We start from the raw sequence: 14,091 nt of genomic DNA on the forward strand, positions 1-14,091 counted from the left end.
GCTTTAAAATGTTATTTGTTAACGTTAGAAGAACTGCAATGAGCTGTACTTCAGTAGGCTACATGCAAATGTCCGTTCCATCAATGCAATTAACTGGAAAATACCTTGTCAAAAGCGCACTGCACCTGCGAACGGTTTCGTGTGACAAAGATGCAAATATCCATCATAGTTTTAGAAAGAGGGGAGATGTAATATGCAGCAACTAGCATGGGTTGCTAATATGACTGGGATTGTGCCTACGGGCTGATTTTTGGCTTGGCTACTTTTGAAGCAAGTTAAGACATGCCTTTTATAATATGTAGTAAAATATGTATGTAGTAAAAAGGTTTCAAACTATTTTAAGTACGTTTTCAAAATGCATACTGCCTCCAGCTCATTGCAAATTGGCATGTGACGCGGCGATGAAGCCTGCCTTCCTTTCCCTGTGCATTTGCTGTTTTGAGATGCTGTCTGACAGGTTTTCCACTCAAAAGGCTACATTTTTTATTTAACCTTTTTTTTAACGAGGCAAGGCAGTTAAGAACACATTCTTATTTTCAATGACGTCCTAGGAACACTGGGTTAACTGCCTTGTTCAGGGGCAGAACGACAGATTTTACCTTGTCTGCTCGGGGATTCGATCTTGCAACCTTTCGGTTACTAGTCCAACGCTCTGCCGCCCCATACATGCTGTACGGGTGTGATAAATAAGATGCATAGCTAGTATACTGTACACGTGCCAACTTCATTCCACTAAATAATGCAAATGAACCTAGAGGCCGATTTAAGCATGACCAGTCAAATGTATTTCCATCAATAAATAGGCTAAAAAGCATTTTTGAAATTATTTTAATTTTATTTATTTTTTATTTATCAACTTAATCTTTTTTTTACGCCCAAAAGCCGGCTAATGGGAAACCCTGGTGTGTTTGAACGATTCTGCTCCTCTTTCACTCATACACAATCTGGGCACGGCTGGTCTCTCTCTGCTCTCGCTCCTCTCTCTCTCTCTGTCCGCTGATCAAGCAGGAGAAACCAGCGCCTCGCTCCTCTTTTTAGTCCGCTCCTCCTCAGGAACAACTGGTCGTTGAGCCCCCCCCCCCCTCTCCTATTCCTTTGTTCCTGCTCCATGAGGTGAGCTGCTGCTGCTGCTGCTTTTCTCATCTTCATCTCTTCCTCCTCTTCCTCTCTCTGCCACAGTGAGACCTGTCTGCAGGGCACTGTCTGGGAATTCTGGATTACATCCTGGGAATAGCAGGACTCGGGTGGAGTGGGAGCGTTGTGGGAATAGCAGGACTCGGGTGGAGTGGGAGCGTTGTGGGAATAGCAGGACTCGGGTGGAGTGGGAGTGTTGTGGGAATAGCAGGACTCGGGTGGAGTGGGAGTGTTGTGGGAATAGCAGGACTCGGGTGGAGTGGGAGTGTTGTGGGAATAGCAGGACTCGGGTGGAGTGGGAGTGTTGTGGGAATAGCAGGACTCGGGTGGAGTGGGAGTGTTGTGGGAATAGCAGGACTCGGGTGGAGTGGGAGTGTTGTGGGAATAGCAGGACTCGGGTGGAGTGGGAGCGTTGTGGGAATAGCAGGACTCGGGTGGAGTGGGAGTGTTGTGGGAATAGCAGGACTCGGGTGGAGTGGGAGTGTTGTGGGAATAGCAGGACTCGGGTGGAGTGGGAGTGTTGTGGGAATAGCAGGACTCGGGTGGAGTGGGAGCGTTGTGGGAATAGCAGGACTCGGGTGGAGTGGGAGCGTTGTGGGAATAGCAGGACTCGGGTGGAGTGGGAGTGTTGTGGGAATAGCAGGACTCGGGTGGAGTGGGAGTGTTGTGGGAATAGCAGGACTCGGGTGGAGTGGGAGCGTTGTGGGAATAGCAGGACTCGGGTGGAGTGGGAGTGTTGTGGGAAGGTGCAGAGGCCGTGATGAGGCCGGCCGGCCGGGAGGACTACTGCAGCAGAAGAGTCCTGTTCTGCTTTGGCTGCTGGAATGGCAGAATGGTGGGCTTGCCTTTAGCACGATGGATAGCATGCTGCCAGCAAATCAATCAATCAATCAATCAATAACTTCAATGGAGCTTTGTCAGCATGATGGCTGCTTCAGATCCAAAACGGTCTCCTCTCTTCTTCACATGCACTTACTGTCTGATGTTAGCATGCTAGCGCGCTAGCCACAGCTACTAGCTTGTATGATTCACCACGGACTGACTGTAAATTGGTGTTGGCATGCTATGCTAGCCTGCTGCATGCTACTCCTCATTATCAAGCACATTGTCTCATTGGTCCCTGTGTGTATAGTCATCGTGTAAAGGGGGAGGGCTGTGGTTGACGCAAAACTAGTATTGAAACTGAATGGGTTTATTGTTGAGAGAAGGCCTTCTTATGTCTGTGCTTTTTATGTCAATTTTGTAGAGCTGTGTAAGGCTAATTGTAAATATCATAGATAAATGTGGATAAGGGAATACTGAATGCCTAGCTCCTAGCGTTTGTTTTACACAGGGTTTTTCTCTCAGTAGAAGTTTCAGTAGAAGTGAATTTTAATGCTGTATAAAACTATAATACACCATTATGTAACCAATGTTCCAGTGGTATGGCCCTGTCTGTCATCTTTCTGTTACTATCTGACCTTTCTATGGATTATACCTGTAACGTGCTACTACTTCCTGGACCAAACTCGGGCATAGTGGAATAGGACATAAAGGACAAATGGAGATTAGTGCTTTTGAATAGTTAGGCCTATTGTTTACTCTCATTCAGTCACGGTACGCCATTTCACTCCGATCAAAGGACATCCTCATAAGATTGATGATGGACTTCTCTGTGAACATGGGGATGTGCATTCCACAGGAGGCTGCTGAGGGGAGGACGGCTGATAGTAATGTCTGGAACGGCCTCCAACACCTGTAGACCAACTTCCTGAGTTCGATATTTTTTTCCTCCCTTCTGTTATGTAGCCGTTGCTTTGTCTGGCAAAAGCAACTGACTCCTCTCACTGTTTATCATGTGGGTCTGCACGTCAGTCAGGCTACATGTTGCTCCCCTGTCTGTCACCTTCCTGTAGATTCCATCAGATGAATGTGTTCGCTGCTGTTACATGCGCTTGTGACACATGCTGGTAATGAGTGAGAGGCCAACCAGTAGCCGGAAGGTTGCTGGTTCAAGTCCAGGGCCAAGAAATACAAACAAGCGGAAGATGAAGTTGCAAGCGGAAGGCTGCTGCTTTCAGATCCCATGTACTGCAGGTTACCATCTCCTGTCGTTGTGCCCTTGAGCAAGGCAATTAACCCCTAAAATAGCTAATGGGGTGTTCTACTCTGGCTGACTGACCTTGTGCTTTTCACAAACAAACAAGGGGTTGGGAGCAGAGCAGAAGAGGACTTAACATCACAGCAGAGAGGAATTAAGTACTGTTGAAGGAAAGTGCCATTATTCTGCTCCTCACTCCACCGAGCTGAACTGTGCTCTAGTCTCCAGTCAGAACAGGTGTTAACATGTTACATCCTGACTGTTGATTAGTGTAACGGATCGACTGGTTGGTGACCGTTGAAAGTGGTACAAACAGGAAAAACTTGAGGTGTGTCATATCTTCCTCGTCAAGGCATACAATGCACCTGGACAAGCCTCCTATAGGCCTCCAAACCAGGGTTTCCATTAGCCGGTAAATGTAAGAGAATAAATATGAAAAGCCGATTTTTCTGTTTTTTAAGTACAATTTTTTTCCCGGCCAAATTGTCTGGAAGATATCCTTTGCAACTGAAATATCAGTCAATGTGCTCCAACTTCAAAGACAAATATACTTCATAGGCTAATAAATCCTCAAGCTGCTTGGAAATGAGTGTTTTTCTATTTCTCCTCACGTAGAAGACTTGAGGTTGTCATAAGGGGCTTCAGCTGTGTTTACCCGACACGGCAACTTTGGCAAAGATTGTGTTCATTAGGCCTATCCCCATTTCCAGTGTGCCCGCCGAGAGGGGCTTCTTTCTCCAAAACAGATGGCCTCCAGATTGTGCCGCCTTGAGCACAAAGTAAGGAGGCTGATGCTCATCGCAAGCTTCTCCAAGGAGTTGGACAGTTTTGACTTCCCACCAGCAGCTGCTCACTCTGCCGCAAACGCAAGTAAATTAGAGGCAAGTTGTCTTTGTCAGACCCGGTCCTAGCAATTCTGCTGCCGCCCTAGGCAAGATCAACATATGCAGCCCGTTTCATGTATAGTATAAAGATTTGGAATGGATTGATCAACTAGAGTAGGGTAATGTGTACCATGCTTAATTGGTTGATTTCAGTTGAGCTTATTCAGTGTCAATTGGAAACGAAACATCGTTGCCAACTATTTACATTGGAGAGTTTGTGTTGCAATCACTAGGCAGCCAACTGCCTATAGCAGGAACCAGAGTTGTTATCAATAAGCCACGTAGCTCACACATGACACGATTCACGACCCCAACATAGTTCAAATTACAATAAACATAACATTTAACATCGTCCAGTAGAACTGTAAAAAGATTGAGATCTAATTTGATTATATTTCATAAATGCATGGCGTGGGTGTCGTTTCACAGGGAGCATTGTAAAATGAGCCTTAACCAGCCTTAACAAATATTGTTTACATATCGAATTTGCGTGTCCAACATCAGTTTAATAATGTCTTCATTTTGTGGCCTGCTAGAGTGTCCTCTTTCCACAGCTGTAGTGCTGAATCACAGCTGGAGAGGGGCGGGGCTGACCCGGTCATGGGTAGAAGGGATTCCAGCTTTTGTCAAATCAACATACCAAAAGTTGATTTAAAAAAATTAAACACTTTAAAAATCTTTTTTGCCCATTTTAGCTAACCCTAACCCTTTTCTTAACCTTAACCTATTTCTCCTAACCTTAACCTAATTCTCCTAACCTGCTGCGTATGTTCTCCAAACCTGCTACGAAAAGTAAAGTCTGACGTTAATTTGACAAGCTGTATCCCTTCTAGCCGTGACCTGCCTGCTGGCCCTGGTGTTCGTAGACAGCGGGGTTTGATTTATTAGACCTAATTTAAAATGTTCATGCCTAGGCTAAATTAAACTAGAGCGGCCTAGTTTTTAAAACCGCTGTGTTTTATTTATTAATAAAAACATTCATACAAATAGCCCATAGGACACGTCGTTTGCAAATATTATATTTTGACATTGTTTTATTACTGTTTAGGCGAGTTGTTCTTCTTGGCTAAATGTTTTTTAAATTATATTTATGATTTATAGCAGGGATGAAGACACAACGGGAAATGTTTTGGTCTTCAATAAAATCAGTCATGTTGGTAGAAGAACATCATTCTAACTTTTACAGGCTAATTTCTATTCTGTTAAAATGAATCACAATAATCTAAATGTGATTTTGAGCACGGTAGGTGGACGCCCCAATGAATGCATATGGATGTCTGGTCAATTTCTGAACTGTCCGGTAAATTAAAATCTTGCCAGTCACGTTGTCCGGCGCCTAATTTTCCTAAAGGAAACCCTGCTCCAAACCTATTGGGTCACATGGGTTAGGCATAGTGTTCCTGTTCCCCCTTCTTTCATATAGGCCTATTTGTCTCTGGGATTGATTTACTCACCGCTATGTCTATTTCTTTGGGTGGGGGTATGATGTTTCTCATTACTATGCAGGCTGATCTGAGGTATTATCCCTCCCTTTCTCCAGGTGGAGTCGGGGTATGATGTTTCTCATTACTATGCAGGCTGATCTGAGGTATTATCCCTCCCTTTCTCCAGGTGGAGTCGGGGTATGATGTTTCTCATTACTATGCAGGCTGATCTGAGGTATTATCCCTCCCTTTCTCCAGGTGGAGTCGGGGTATGATGTTTCTCATTACTATGCAGGCTGATCTGAGGTATTATCCCTCCCTTTCTCCAGGTGGAGTCGGGGTATGATGTTTCTCATTACTATGCAGGCTGATCTGAGGTATTATCCCTCCCTTTCTCCAGGTGGAGTCGGGGTATGATGTTTCTCATTACTATGCAGACTGATCTGAGGTATTATCCCTCCCTTTCTCCAGGTGGAGTCGGGGTATGATGTTTCTCATTACTATGCAGACTGATCTGAGGTATTATCCCTCCCTTTCTCCAGGTGGAGTCGGGGTATGGCTCAGAGTCCAGTCTGAGGCGTCATGGTTCCATGCTGTCTCTCACGTCCGCTGCCAGTGGCTTCTCCGCCACCTCCACCTCCTCCTTCAAGGTAAACTACCACCCAAACACTTATTTAAAAGTTACAGCCCCTGGAACCATCTAGGCCAGTGCTTCTTAATCCAGGATCAGGTGTATAGTGCTAGGGGGGAAAGCTAAAATGTACACCCCTTCGGGTCCCCTGGGCCCAGTTTGTCAAAACGTTTAATCGGATCAGAATGATCCGGATTCTGTAATCCTCTTTTTTTGCTATCCTGGATCAGATCGATCTCGCTATTTTTTATATATTTTTTTTAGCAAGTTTATCATAAAAAATAAACTGATAAAATCATTCTGATCCAGATACCTCAAGATCACGGAATCCGTTTTTTTCCCCCAGCGCTTTGAATACGCCCACACCTTGCAATCTACTGGACAGGTTGTGGTAGGACTTCTACACTGTCATAGGGAAACAGAGACGAGTAAACTACATGAATAAAACTACCTTAATTACAAATAGTACAGTCTGCACTTATAAGTAAGTGGATGCATTCATTTGACACTTCTCAATATAACAACTGATCACATGCCTATACTGCCGTCAATTGAACATAACGAACCTTTTGGTTTTTAAATTGTAAAAACGTTTTTTTTTAAACCTCACCTTAGTTAGATTTTTTGGTTGTAGAGCCTTTCACCTTTCTGAATCCACCCTTCCAGTGGGATCAAGATAATCCATATTTTTGGCATCTAAACTATCCTAATCACTACCCGACATTTAATCTGGATTTAAAAGTAAAATTGGATTACTGAATCCCTATCCGGAGGATCCGAATCTCCTTTTTCAGTTTAGAAAAACGCAATTCTAACATTTAATCCGATACAATTGCCGAAATCCGATCAGACAATTTTTGAAGAACTGGGACCAGGATTAGGAAACCCTGATGTAGACGGCCCTCCCATTCATTCCCAATGCATGATCGTTTAATTATTTTCACATTTAACGGTGAACCCCTGTGTTTGTTTGTGTGTGGTGTTGGACCAGAAGGGCCACAGCCTGCGGGAGAAGCTGGCAGAGATGGAGACATTCAGAGACATCCTGTGCAGACAGGTGGACACACTACAGAAGTACTTTGACGGCTGCGCAGACGGCGTCTCCAAGGACGAGTTCCAGAGAGACAAAGGTACAAATGGATTTGACAAGAAATATCTGCTAAATAATCATTTTAAAGTTCCATTTGGACTCTTGTACTTGAACTGGCCATTAAAACTGCCTCTGTCACATAGACGCATTTGCTCTGTATTTCTATGGTGTAAATACCACACCTGACTAGTGGTTACCCAGGAGGTAGATCAATGATGGACTCTTCTTTGTCGTTTCCAGTAGTGGAGGAGGATGAAGATGACTTTCCCACAAGCGCGCGTCCCAATGGTGACTGCCTTCACAACAACAACGGCAGCAAAGAGAAGTGTGAGTAACAGTGTAGATTTAAGCAGTAAGGCCCATGGGGGGGTGGTACAGTGGATTTGGAAAGTATTCAGACGCCTTCACTTTTTCCACATTTTGTTACGGTACAGCCTTATTCTAAAATTGATACATTTTTTCCCTTATCAATCTACAGACAATACCCCATAATGACATCACAATACCCCATAATGACATCACAATACCCCATAATGACATCACAATACCCCATAATGACATCACAATACCCCATAATGACATCACAATACCCCATAATGACCAAGTGGAAAAACAGGTTTTTAGACATTTTTGCATATTTATTAAAAATAAAAAACAGATACTTTATTTACACAAAATGGAGCTCCAGTACATCCTATTTCCATTGATCATCCTTGCGATGTTTCTACAACTTGATTGGAGTCCAACTGTGGTAAATTCAATTGATTGGACATGATTTGGAAAGGGGCACACCTGTCTATTTAAGGTCCCACCTTTATGGTCGAGTGACCAGACGGAAACTACTCCTCAGTAAAAGGCACATGACAGCCCGCTTGGAGTTTGCCAAAAGGCACCTAAAGGACTCTCAGACCATGAGAAACAAGATTATCTGGTCTGATGAAACCAAGATTGGCCTGAATGCCAAGTGCCACGTCTGGAGGAAACCTGGCATCGTCCTTACGGTGAAGCATGGTGGTGGCAGCATCATGCTGTGGGAATGTATTTCAGCGGCAGGGACTGGGAGACTCGTCAGGATAGAGGGAAAGATGAACAGAGCAAAGTACAGAGAGATCCTTGATGAAAACCTGCTCCAGAGCACTCAGAACCTCAAACAGTGGCAATGGTTCACCTTCCAACAGGACAACGCCCTAAGCACACAGCCAAGACAATGCAGGAGTGGCTTCAGGACAAGTCTCTGAATGTCTTTGAGTGGCCCAACCTGAGCCCGGACTTGAACCTGGTCGAACATCTCTGGAGAGACCTGAAAATAGCTGTGCAGTGACACTCCCCATCCAGCCTGACAAAGCTTGAGAGGATCTGCAGAGAAGAATGGGAGAAACTCCCCAAATACAGGTGTGCCAAGCTTGTAGCGTCATAGCCAAGGAGACTCGAGGCTGTAATTGCTGCCAAAGGTGTTTCAACAAAGTACTGAGTAAAGGGACTGATTACTTATGTAAATGTAATATTTCTAAAAAACTTGTTTTTGCTTTGTCATTGTGTAGATTGATGAGAAAAGACAACAATTTAATCAATTTTAGATTAAGGCTGTAACGTAACAAAATGTGAAGGGGTCTGCTACTACTCATAGCAGTTTCCTTGAGGAAGGCTCTTGACCCCTAATATAGCTCTAGGGGTGCTGCACTGTGGATGACCCGGTTCTCGTCCCAAATGTGTGTTTGTGTAGAATGTGTGTGTTGTGCATCAAAATATTTCAGGTATTTATTTTTCTCCATCTAACAGTCTCTCACTCTCTTTTCTTTCTCAGTGTTTCTCCCTGCCAGTCCCAAGGGCATGAATGGGATCGATTTTAAGGGCGAGGCCATTACCTTTAAGGCCACTACAGCTGGGATCCTGTCTACCCTGTCCCACTGCATCGAGCTCATGGTGAAGAGAGAGGACAGCTGGCAGAAGAGGCTGGACAAGGTATGCCACAGCCTACTGCTTCCACAGCCAATCACACGTCTTCTTTAGCCAAGGTCACTGGGGCCTTGGAAGCATTCAACCCCTCACCTCCCATGGAAACTCTTCCCCAGTCAGGTTGTTGTTGCAGAGTAGTATGCGTTGTCAATCATCCTGGCTGGTAAAATAGAAGGGGACTGGTGTGTTTATGGTTTTAGCCAGTGAGCAGACCGTACACCACTCATGCCAAGGTTCAGCAGTTGCGTTGTCTAACATGAGGTGGCAGATCGTGTGTGTGTGGTCTCTCAAATGGTCGTATCAAGAGCCTTTGCTGTATATAACTGGATGGGATTGGTGGATCCCCTCAATGCCACACTTTTGTGCAATAATAGGCAAGTAAAACATTTGAAAAGAATTCAACTCTTCAGGGAAGTTCATGGTGGATTTCATGTGATCTGTTGAATGACCGAAACATGACCAGATTGACATTCTGTCTGAAAGCACTTTGTAGTGAAGGCACTTGTTAAACACCTTTCAGGACACTCCTGCTTCTGAAGGTAGAGTTTGACTGTTTATTTCGACATTGCATGAAATAAACCACCCTTCAGCTGCCAGGGCTCAAAACTGCGACAAAAACACTTGCATTTTGAGCATTTTCCTTGGCAGTGCGACACCCATTTTTTTTTATTGGTCACTTGGCTGTCAGTGAAGAAAATGTAGCTGGTCGCATTTAGTTTTTGGTTCACATTTTTACTTTTTTAAATGTTATTATCAAGATTTATTCAAACAGCAATGGGTATGCAACGATGGGTACGCAGACCAGGTATTCAAAAAGTTTGGTCCGAAGTCTTGGTTGAATCTTTGCGATTCGCAATTCAGTCATCATGCCCTGTTTTGAATGAACTTTTCTTAAGGTTTTCCCAGTTAAATGTTGTCTGCAAAGTGAATGATATCATGATGATTTGTATCAATCACGGGGCATTTGTTGAGTAAACTCTGCCATCACATGTAGCCTACACTGTACATTGTACAGTACAAACCCCACTAGTAGCCAAACACAAGTCTCTTCCTAGTCGCTCAATTTAAAGTGCTTAAAATGAAAATGTTATATTATTTTAACTATACCCCCCCCCCCAAAAAAATAGGACATTCCCAGACCTCTAAATTAGTCTCCTGATGTGGTTTCATTTCTGTAAAGTAAGGTTTTAATGGGGATATGAATGCATTAAGAATTTAGATTGGAGTTTGTAGATACTGCAGTCTGTTAGTATCCGCCCCCTACTTTGCATCAGACGCATGACAAAGCTCCACATCCTCACCTTGCTCAGCTGTCGAAAAACCAGTTCTTCCATTTTATTCCCTAGGCAAGTTGCCCAACCCCAAAAAAGGTAGGAATAGGCTGCAGTTGGCTGATGCTACCGGGTTGACACTAGCGTGGCTGGGTGTGTGTCTTGAGCGTAGCCTATGTGGATCAGGGAGAGAGCGTCACAGGACGGGACACACACCAACGCACAGACTTAGTAGTAGGATGACTGCTCGGACGTCGTGGTACAGTCTGTCTTTCTGGAAGCCCTCGCTACACTTGGGGGCCGACTTCCTGAAATACGACGGCCGGAGATGGATCCCAGTACAGACGTGCAGCTTCTTCTTTACAGTAGGTGTAGGCCTAGGTCTCTGCTCTGGCTGCTTCCTACACTCCTCAGTGGATTGGAATACACTCGAAACGGACCTAGAACCAGAACTAACTGCTCTACTTCAGTTTTCTTCTCCCCGCCACTGTTCTAGTCAATATTTGGAGTTGTATTTGGATTGTTGCAATTGTTACTAAGTTGGTAGTGTAAGATAGTGGGGTTTATTCACTAGTTTGACAGATCTGTTAGTTTCGAGGTGGAGATCTTCATTCCGAATGTGTACGTTCTTTCTATCCTTAGTCAGTACAATTTGTAATGGACCTGGGGTAGAGATGAATCGGCACTGTCGTGTTCCATCTCGTAACACTTTGCGCTCCTCTCTCTCTCTATCTCTATCTCTATCTATCTATCCTCGTGACAGGTTCTGGGCCGGTCGGCCGGGTTTAGTACTCACGGATGGGGCACAGTGAGCTAGTCTCAGGGGTTGCCAGACAAAGGCGAGACTCTCTTGTCTTGAGTCAGTTTTATTTGCCTCTGGTGGAACCTGAGACTGGAGGTTAAACCAGTTTGAGCAGAAATAAACTCCCAGGTGGCTGGCTGGTATTTAGGCCTGGATCACAGTGTGCTGATGTACAGAGAGAACACACACACACCAACACCAACGGGGTCAGGATTGAGAACCATTTTGTGAACCAGACCTACCGTACTCTTCACTGTTTTAAGATCAGTTTAAGATTATCTCCAGCCACTCTTATTTTCTGTTCATCCTCTGAAAGTACAGGGTTGTTGGCATTCACAACTGTGGTTGATTATGGGGTTATTAACCAGCTTGATAACTACCTTTTTTTAATGTTTAATTGAAACTAGCGAGAGTTATCCTACCATAAACGCATGCTCTACAAGAACAGTGTTCCTTCCAGTTGACGTGTGTGTGTGTGTGTGTGTGTGTGTGTGTGTGTGTGTGTGTGTGTGTGTGTGTGTGTGTTCAGGAGCTGGAGAAGAGGAGGAGGGTGGAGGATGCCTACAAGTCGGCCTTGAGTGAACTGAAGAAGAAATCTCACTACGGCGGCCCCGACTACGAGGTAATAATTCCAAACCTTTAAAACTGCTGACACTTCCACCTGTAGTGACGATGTGTACTGGAACCACATGAGTGATCTGAGTCATGTTTTACCACTGGCTCATCAGTACAGATACTAGACTAGAAAATGGACATATTGCGGCTCATGGCTTTGACATTGTATTAGTCATAGTGGGTATTTACCCATCAGATTGCGGGGTATTGAGTCCTGTTGCGTGAGATTGATTTGGCTACTAGATGCTACATCCTGACCTGGAAGCAGTACATCTGTCTGACTGTGGCGTTGTGTTTCTACAGGAGGGTCCTAACAGCCTCATCAATGAGGATGAGTTCTTTGATGCGGTGGAAGCTGCCCTGGACAGACAAGACAAGATAGAGGAACAGGTAGGTGACACTTCTACTCTGTATACAGACAGGCAGCTGCGCGCTAGTCCCTGCCTCTGGCCGTTCTGTGTAGATCTGAGAAGCCTCTAAGAGGGTAAAGCAATATGGCGGGTTGTCCACCTTTCCTACCAGAAAGAAATCCTTTCCTTTCAGATCTAGAGTGTAGATGTTGGACCTAGAAGTGTGAGCGATTTATTTTATTTTTTTTCTAAATTGGACAACCTGAGAGTATTCTGAGAGTAATGTGTTGTTGTGTGTTCCTCCTCCGTGTCAGTCAGAGAAGGTGAGGATACCCAGACTGACCCCCGTCCCCCCTGGAGATGCATACTCCGTCATCGGAATACACCGCTTTGCCAAACAGGTACGCGCACACACAGTCCAACTAAATATGAGAGTGTCACCAGTGCATACAGCACAGTCAACAGTCTGTTCAGTTGATATGGTTTGTCTCTGACATTCTTCCCTCTCTATGAAGCTGTTTCACTGTAACAGGCCTGCCAGTACATGGCTCTTGGCATCTTCTGTGTAGGCCACATAGAGACATCTGAGATCATGTGTGTTGGTCTGATACGTTTTCCAAAATGGGTATTCTGTATTCTACTGGGCCTTTCTCTGTGGTGTCTGTGTGGGATTTCCTCTACTCTCCAGCCAGGTTGTTTTACGCTGGGATTCTATTTGACCTCTCGTATTGATTTAGTCTGTTTGATTTGGGTAAACCCCTCTCATGTAGTGAAGGGTGGGTAAACCCCTCTCATGTAGTGAAGGGTGGGTAAACCCCTCTCATGTAGTGAAGGGTGGGTAAACCCCTCTCATGTAGTGAAGGGTGGGTAAACCCCTCTCATGTAGTGAAGGGTGGGTAAACCCCTCTCATGTAGTGAAGGGTGGGTAAACCCCTCTCATGTAGTGAAGGGTGGGTAAACCCCTCTCATGTAGTGAAGGGTGGGTAAACCCCTCTCATGTAGTGAAGGGTGGGTAAACCCCTCTCATGTAGTGAAGGGTGGGTAAACCCCTCTCATGTAGTGAAGGGTGGGTAAACCCCTCTCATGTAGTGAAGGGTGGGTAAACCCCTCTCATGTAGTGAAGGGTGGGTAAACCCCTCTCATGTAGTGAAGGGTGGGTAAACCCCTCTCATGTAGTGAAGGGTGGGTAAACCCCTCTCATGTAGTGAAGGGTGGGTAAACCCCTCTCATGTAGTGAAGGGTGGGTAAACCCCTCTCATGTAGTGAAGGGTGGGTAAACCCCTCTCATGTAGTGAAGGGTGGGTAAACCCCTCTCATGTAGTGAAGGGTGGGTAAACCCCTCTCATGTAGTGAAGGGTGGGTAAACCCCTCTCATGTAGTGAAGGGTGGGTAAACCCCTCTCATGTAGTGAAGGGTGGGTAAACCCTCTCATGTAGTGAAGGGTGGGTAAACCCTCTCATGTAGTGAAGGGTGGGTAAACCCCTCTCATGTAGTGAAGGGTGGGTAAACCCCTCATGTAGTGAAGGGTGGGTAAACCCCTCTCATGTAGTGAAGGGTGGGTAAACCCCTCTCATGTAGTGAAGGGTGGGTAAACCCCTCTCATGTAGTGAAGGGTGGGTAAACCCCTGGTCTCTTTCTCCCCCTCCTCACCGCTTTATTTCTCTTTCTCTCTCTCTCCTTTCCTCTGCTGCGTAGCCCCATAGCTACTCTTCCTCCCTGTCCTCCGTTGAATTAGTCAGTGCCTCAGATGATGTTCACAGATTCAGCACACAGGTACTGTATGTGTTGAGCACCACTAGTGTCACCAGCCCCCTGGGGATGCACACTGCCCTCTACTGACTGAGACTGACTGCA

General features: G+C 45.2%; 1 protein-coding gene across 9 annotated transcripts in view; it reads left to right on the forward strand.

The window, feature by feature from the left end:
* Positions 1-14,091, forward strand: part of LOC106585037 (ceramide transfer protein) — a 37,596-nt gene that overhangs the window by 19,735 nt on the left and 3,770 nt on the right. For 2 of the 9 annotated variants that reach the window (XM_045707079.2, XM_045707084.2), the window contains exons 4-11: positions 6,065-6,172; positions 7,145-7,283; positions 7,484-7,570; positions 9,048-9,205; positions 11,802-11,894; positions 12,191-12,277; positions 12,552-12,638; positions 13,933-14,010. In XM_045707079.2, the coding sequence (XP_045563035.1) occupies positions 6,065-6,172; positions 7,145-7,283; positions 7,484-7,570; positions 9,048-9,205; positions 11,802-11,894; positions 12,191-12,277; positions 12,552-12,638; positions 13,933-14,010 (837 nt within the window). The remainder of the gene's footprint in view (positions 1-6,064; positions 6,173-7,144; positions 7,284-7,483; positions 7,571-9,047; positions 9,206-11,801; positions 11,895-12,190; positions 12,278-12,551; positions 12,639-13,932; positions 14,011-14,091) is intronic. The other 7 variants (XM_045707081.2, XM_045707085.2, XM_045707080.2 and 4 more) reach the window with 4 other exon arrangements.

The sequence above is a fragment of the Salmo salar genome, chromosome 24 (genome assembly GCF_965601325.2).
Source record: "Salmo salar chromosome 24, fSalSal1, whole genome shotgun sequence".
NCBI classification, from domain to species: Eukaryota; Metazoa; Chordata; class Actinopteri; order Salmoniformes; family Salmonidae; genus Salmo; species Salmo salar.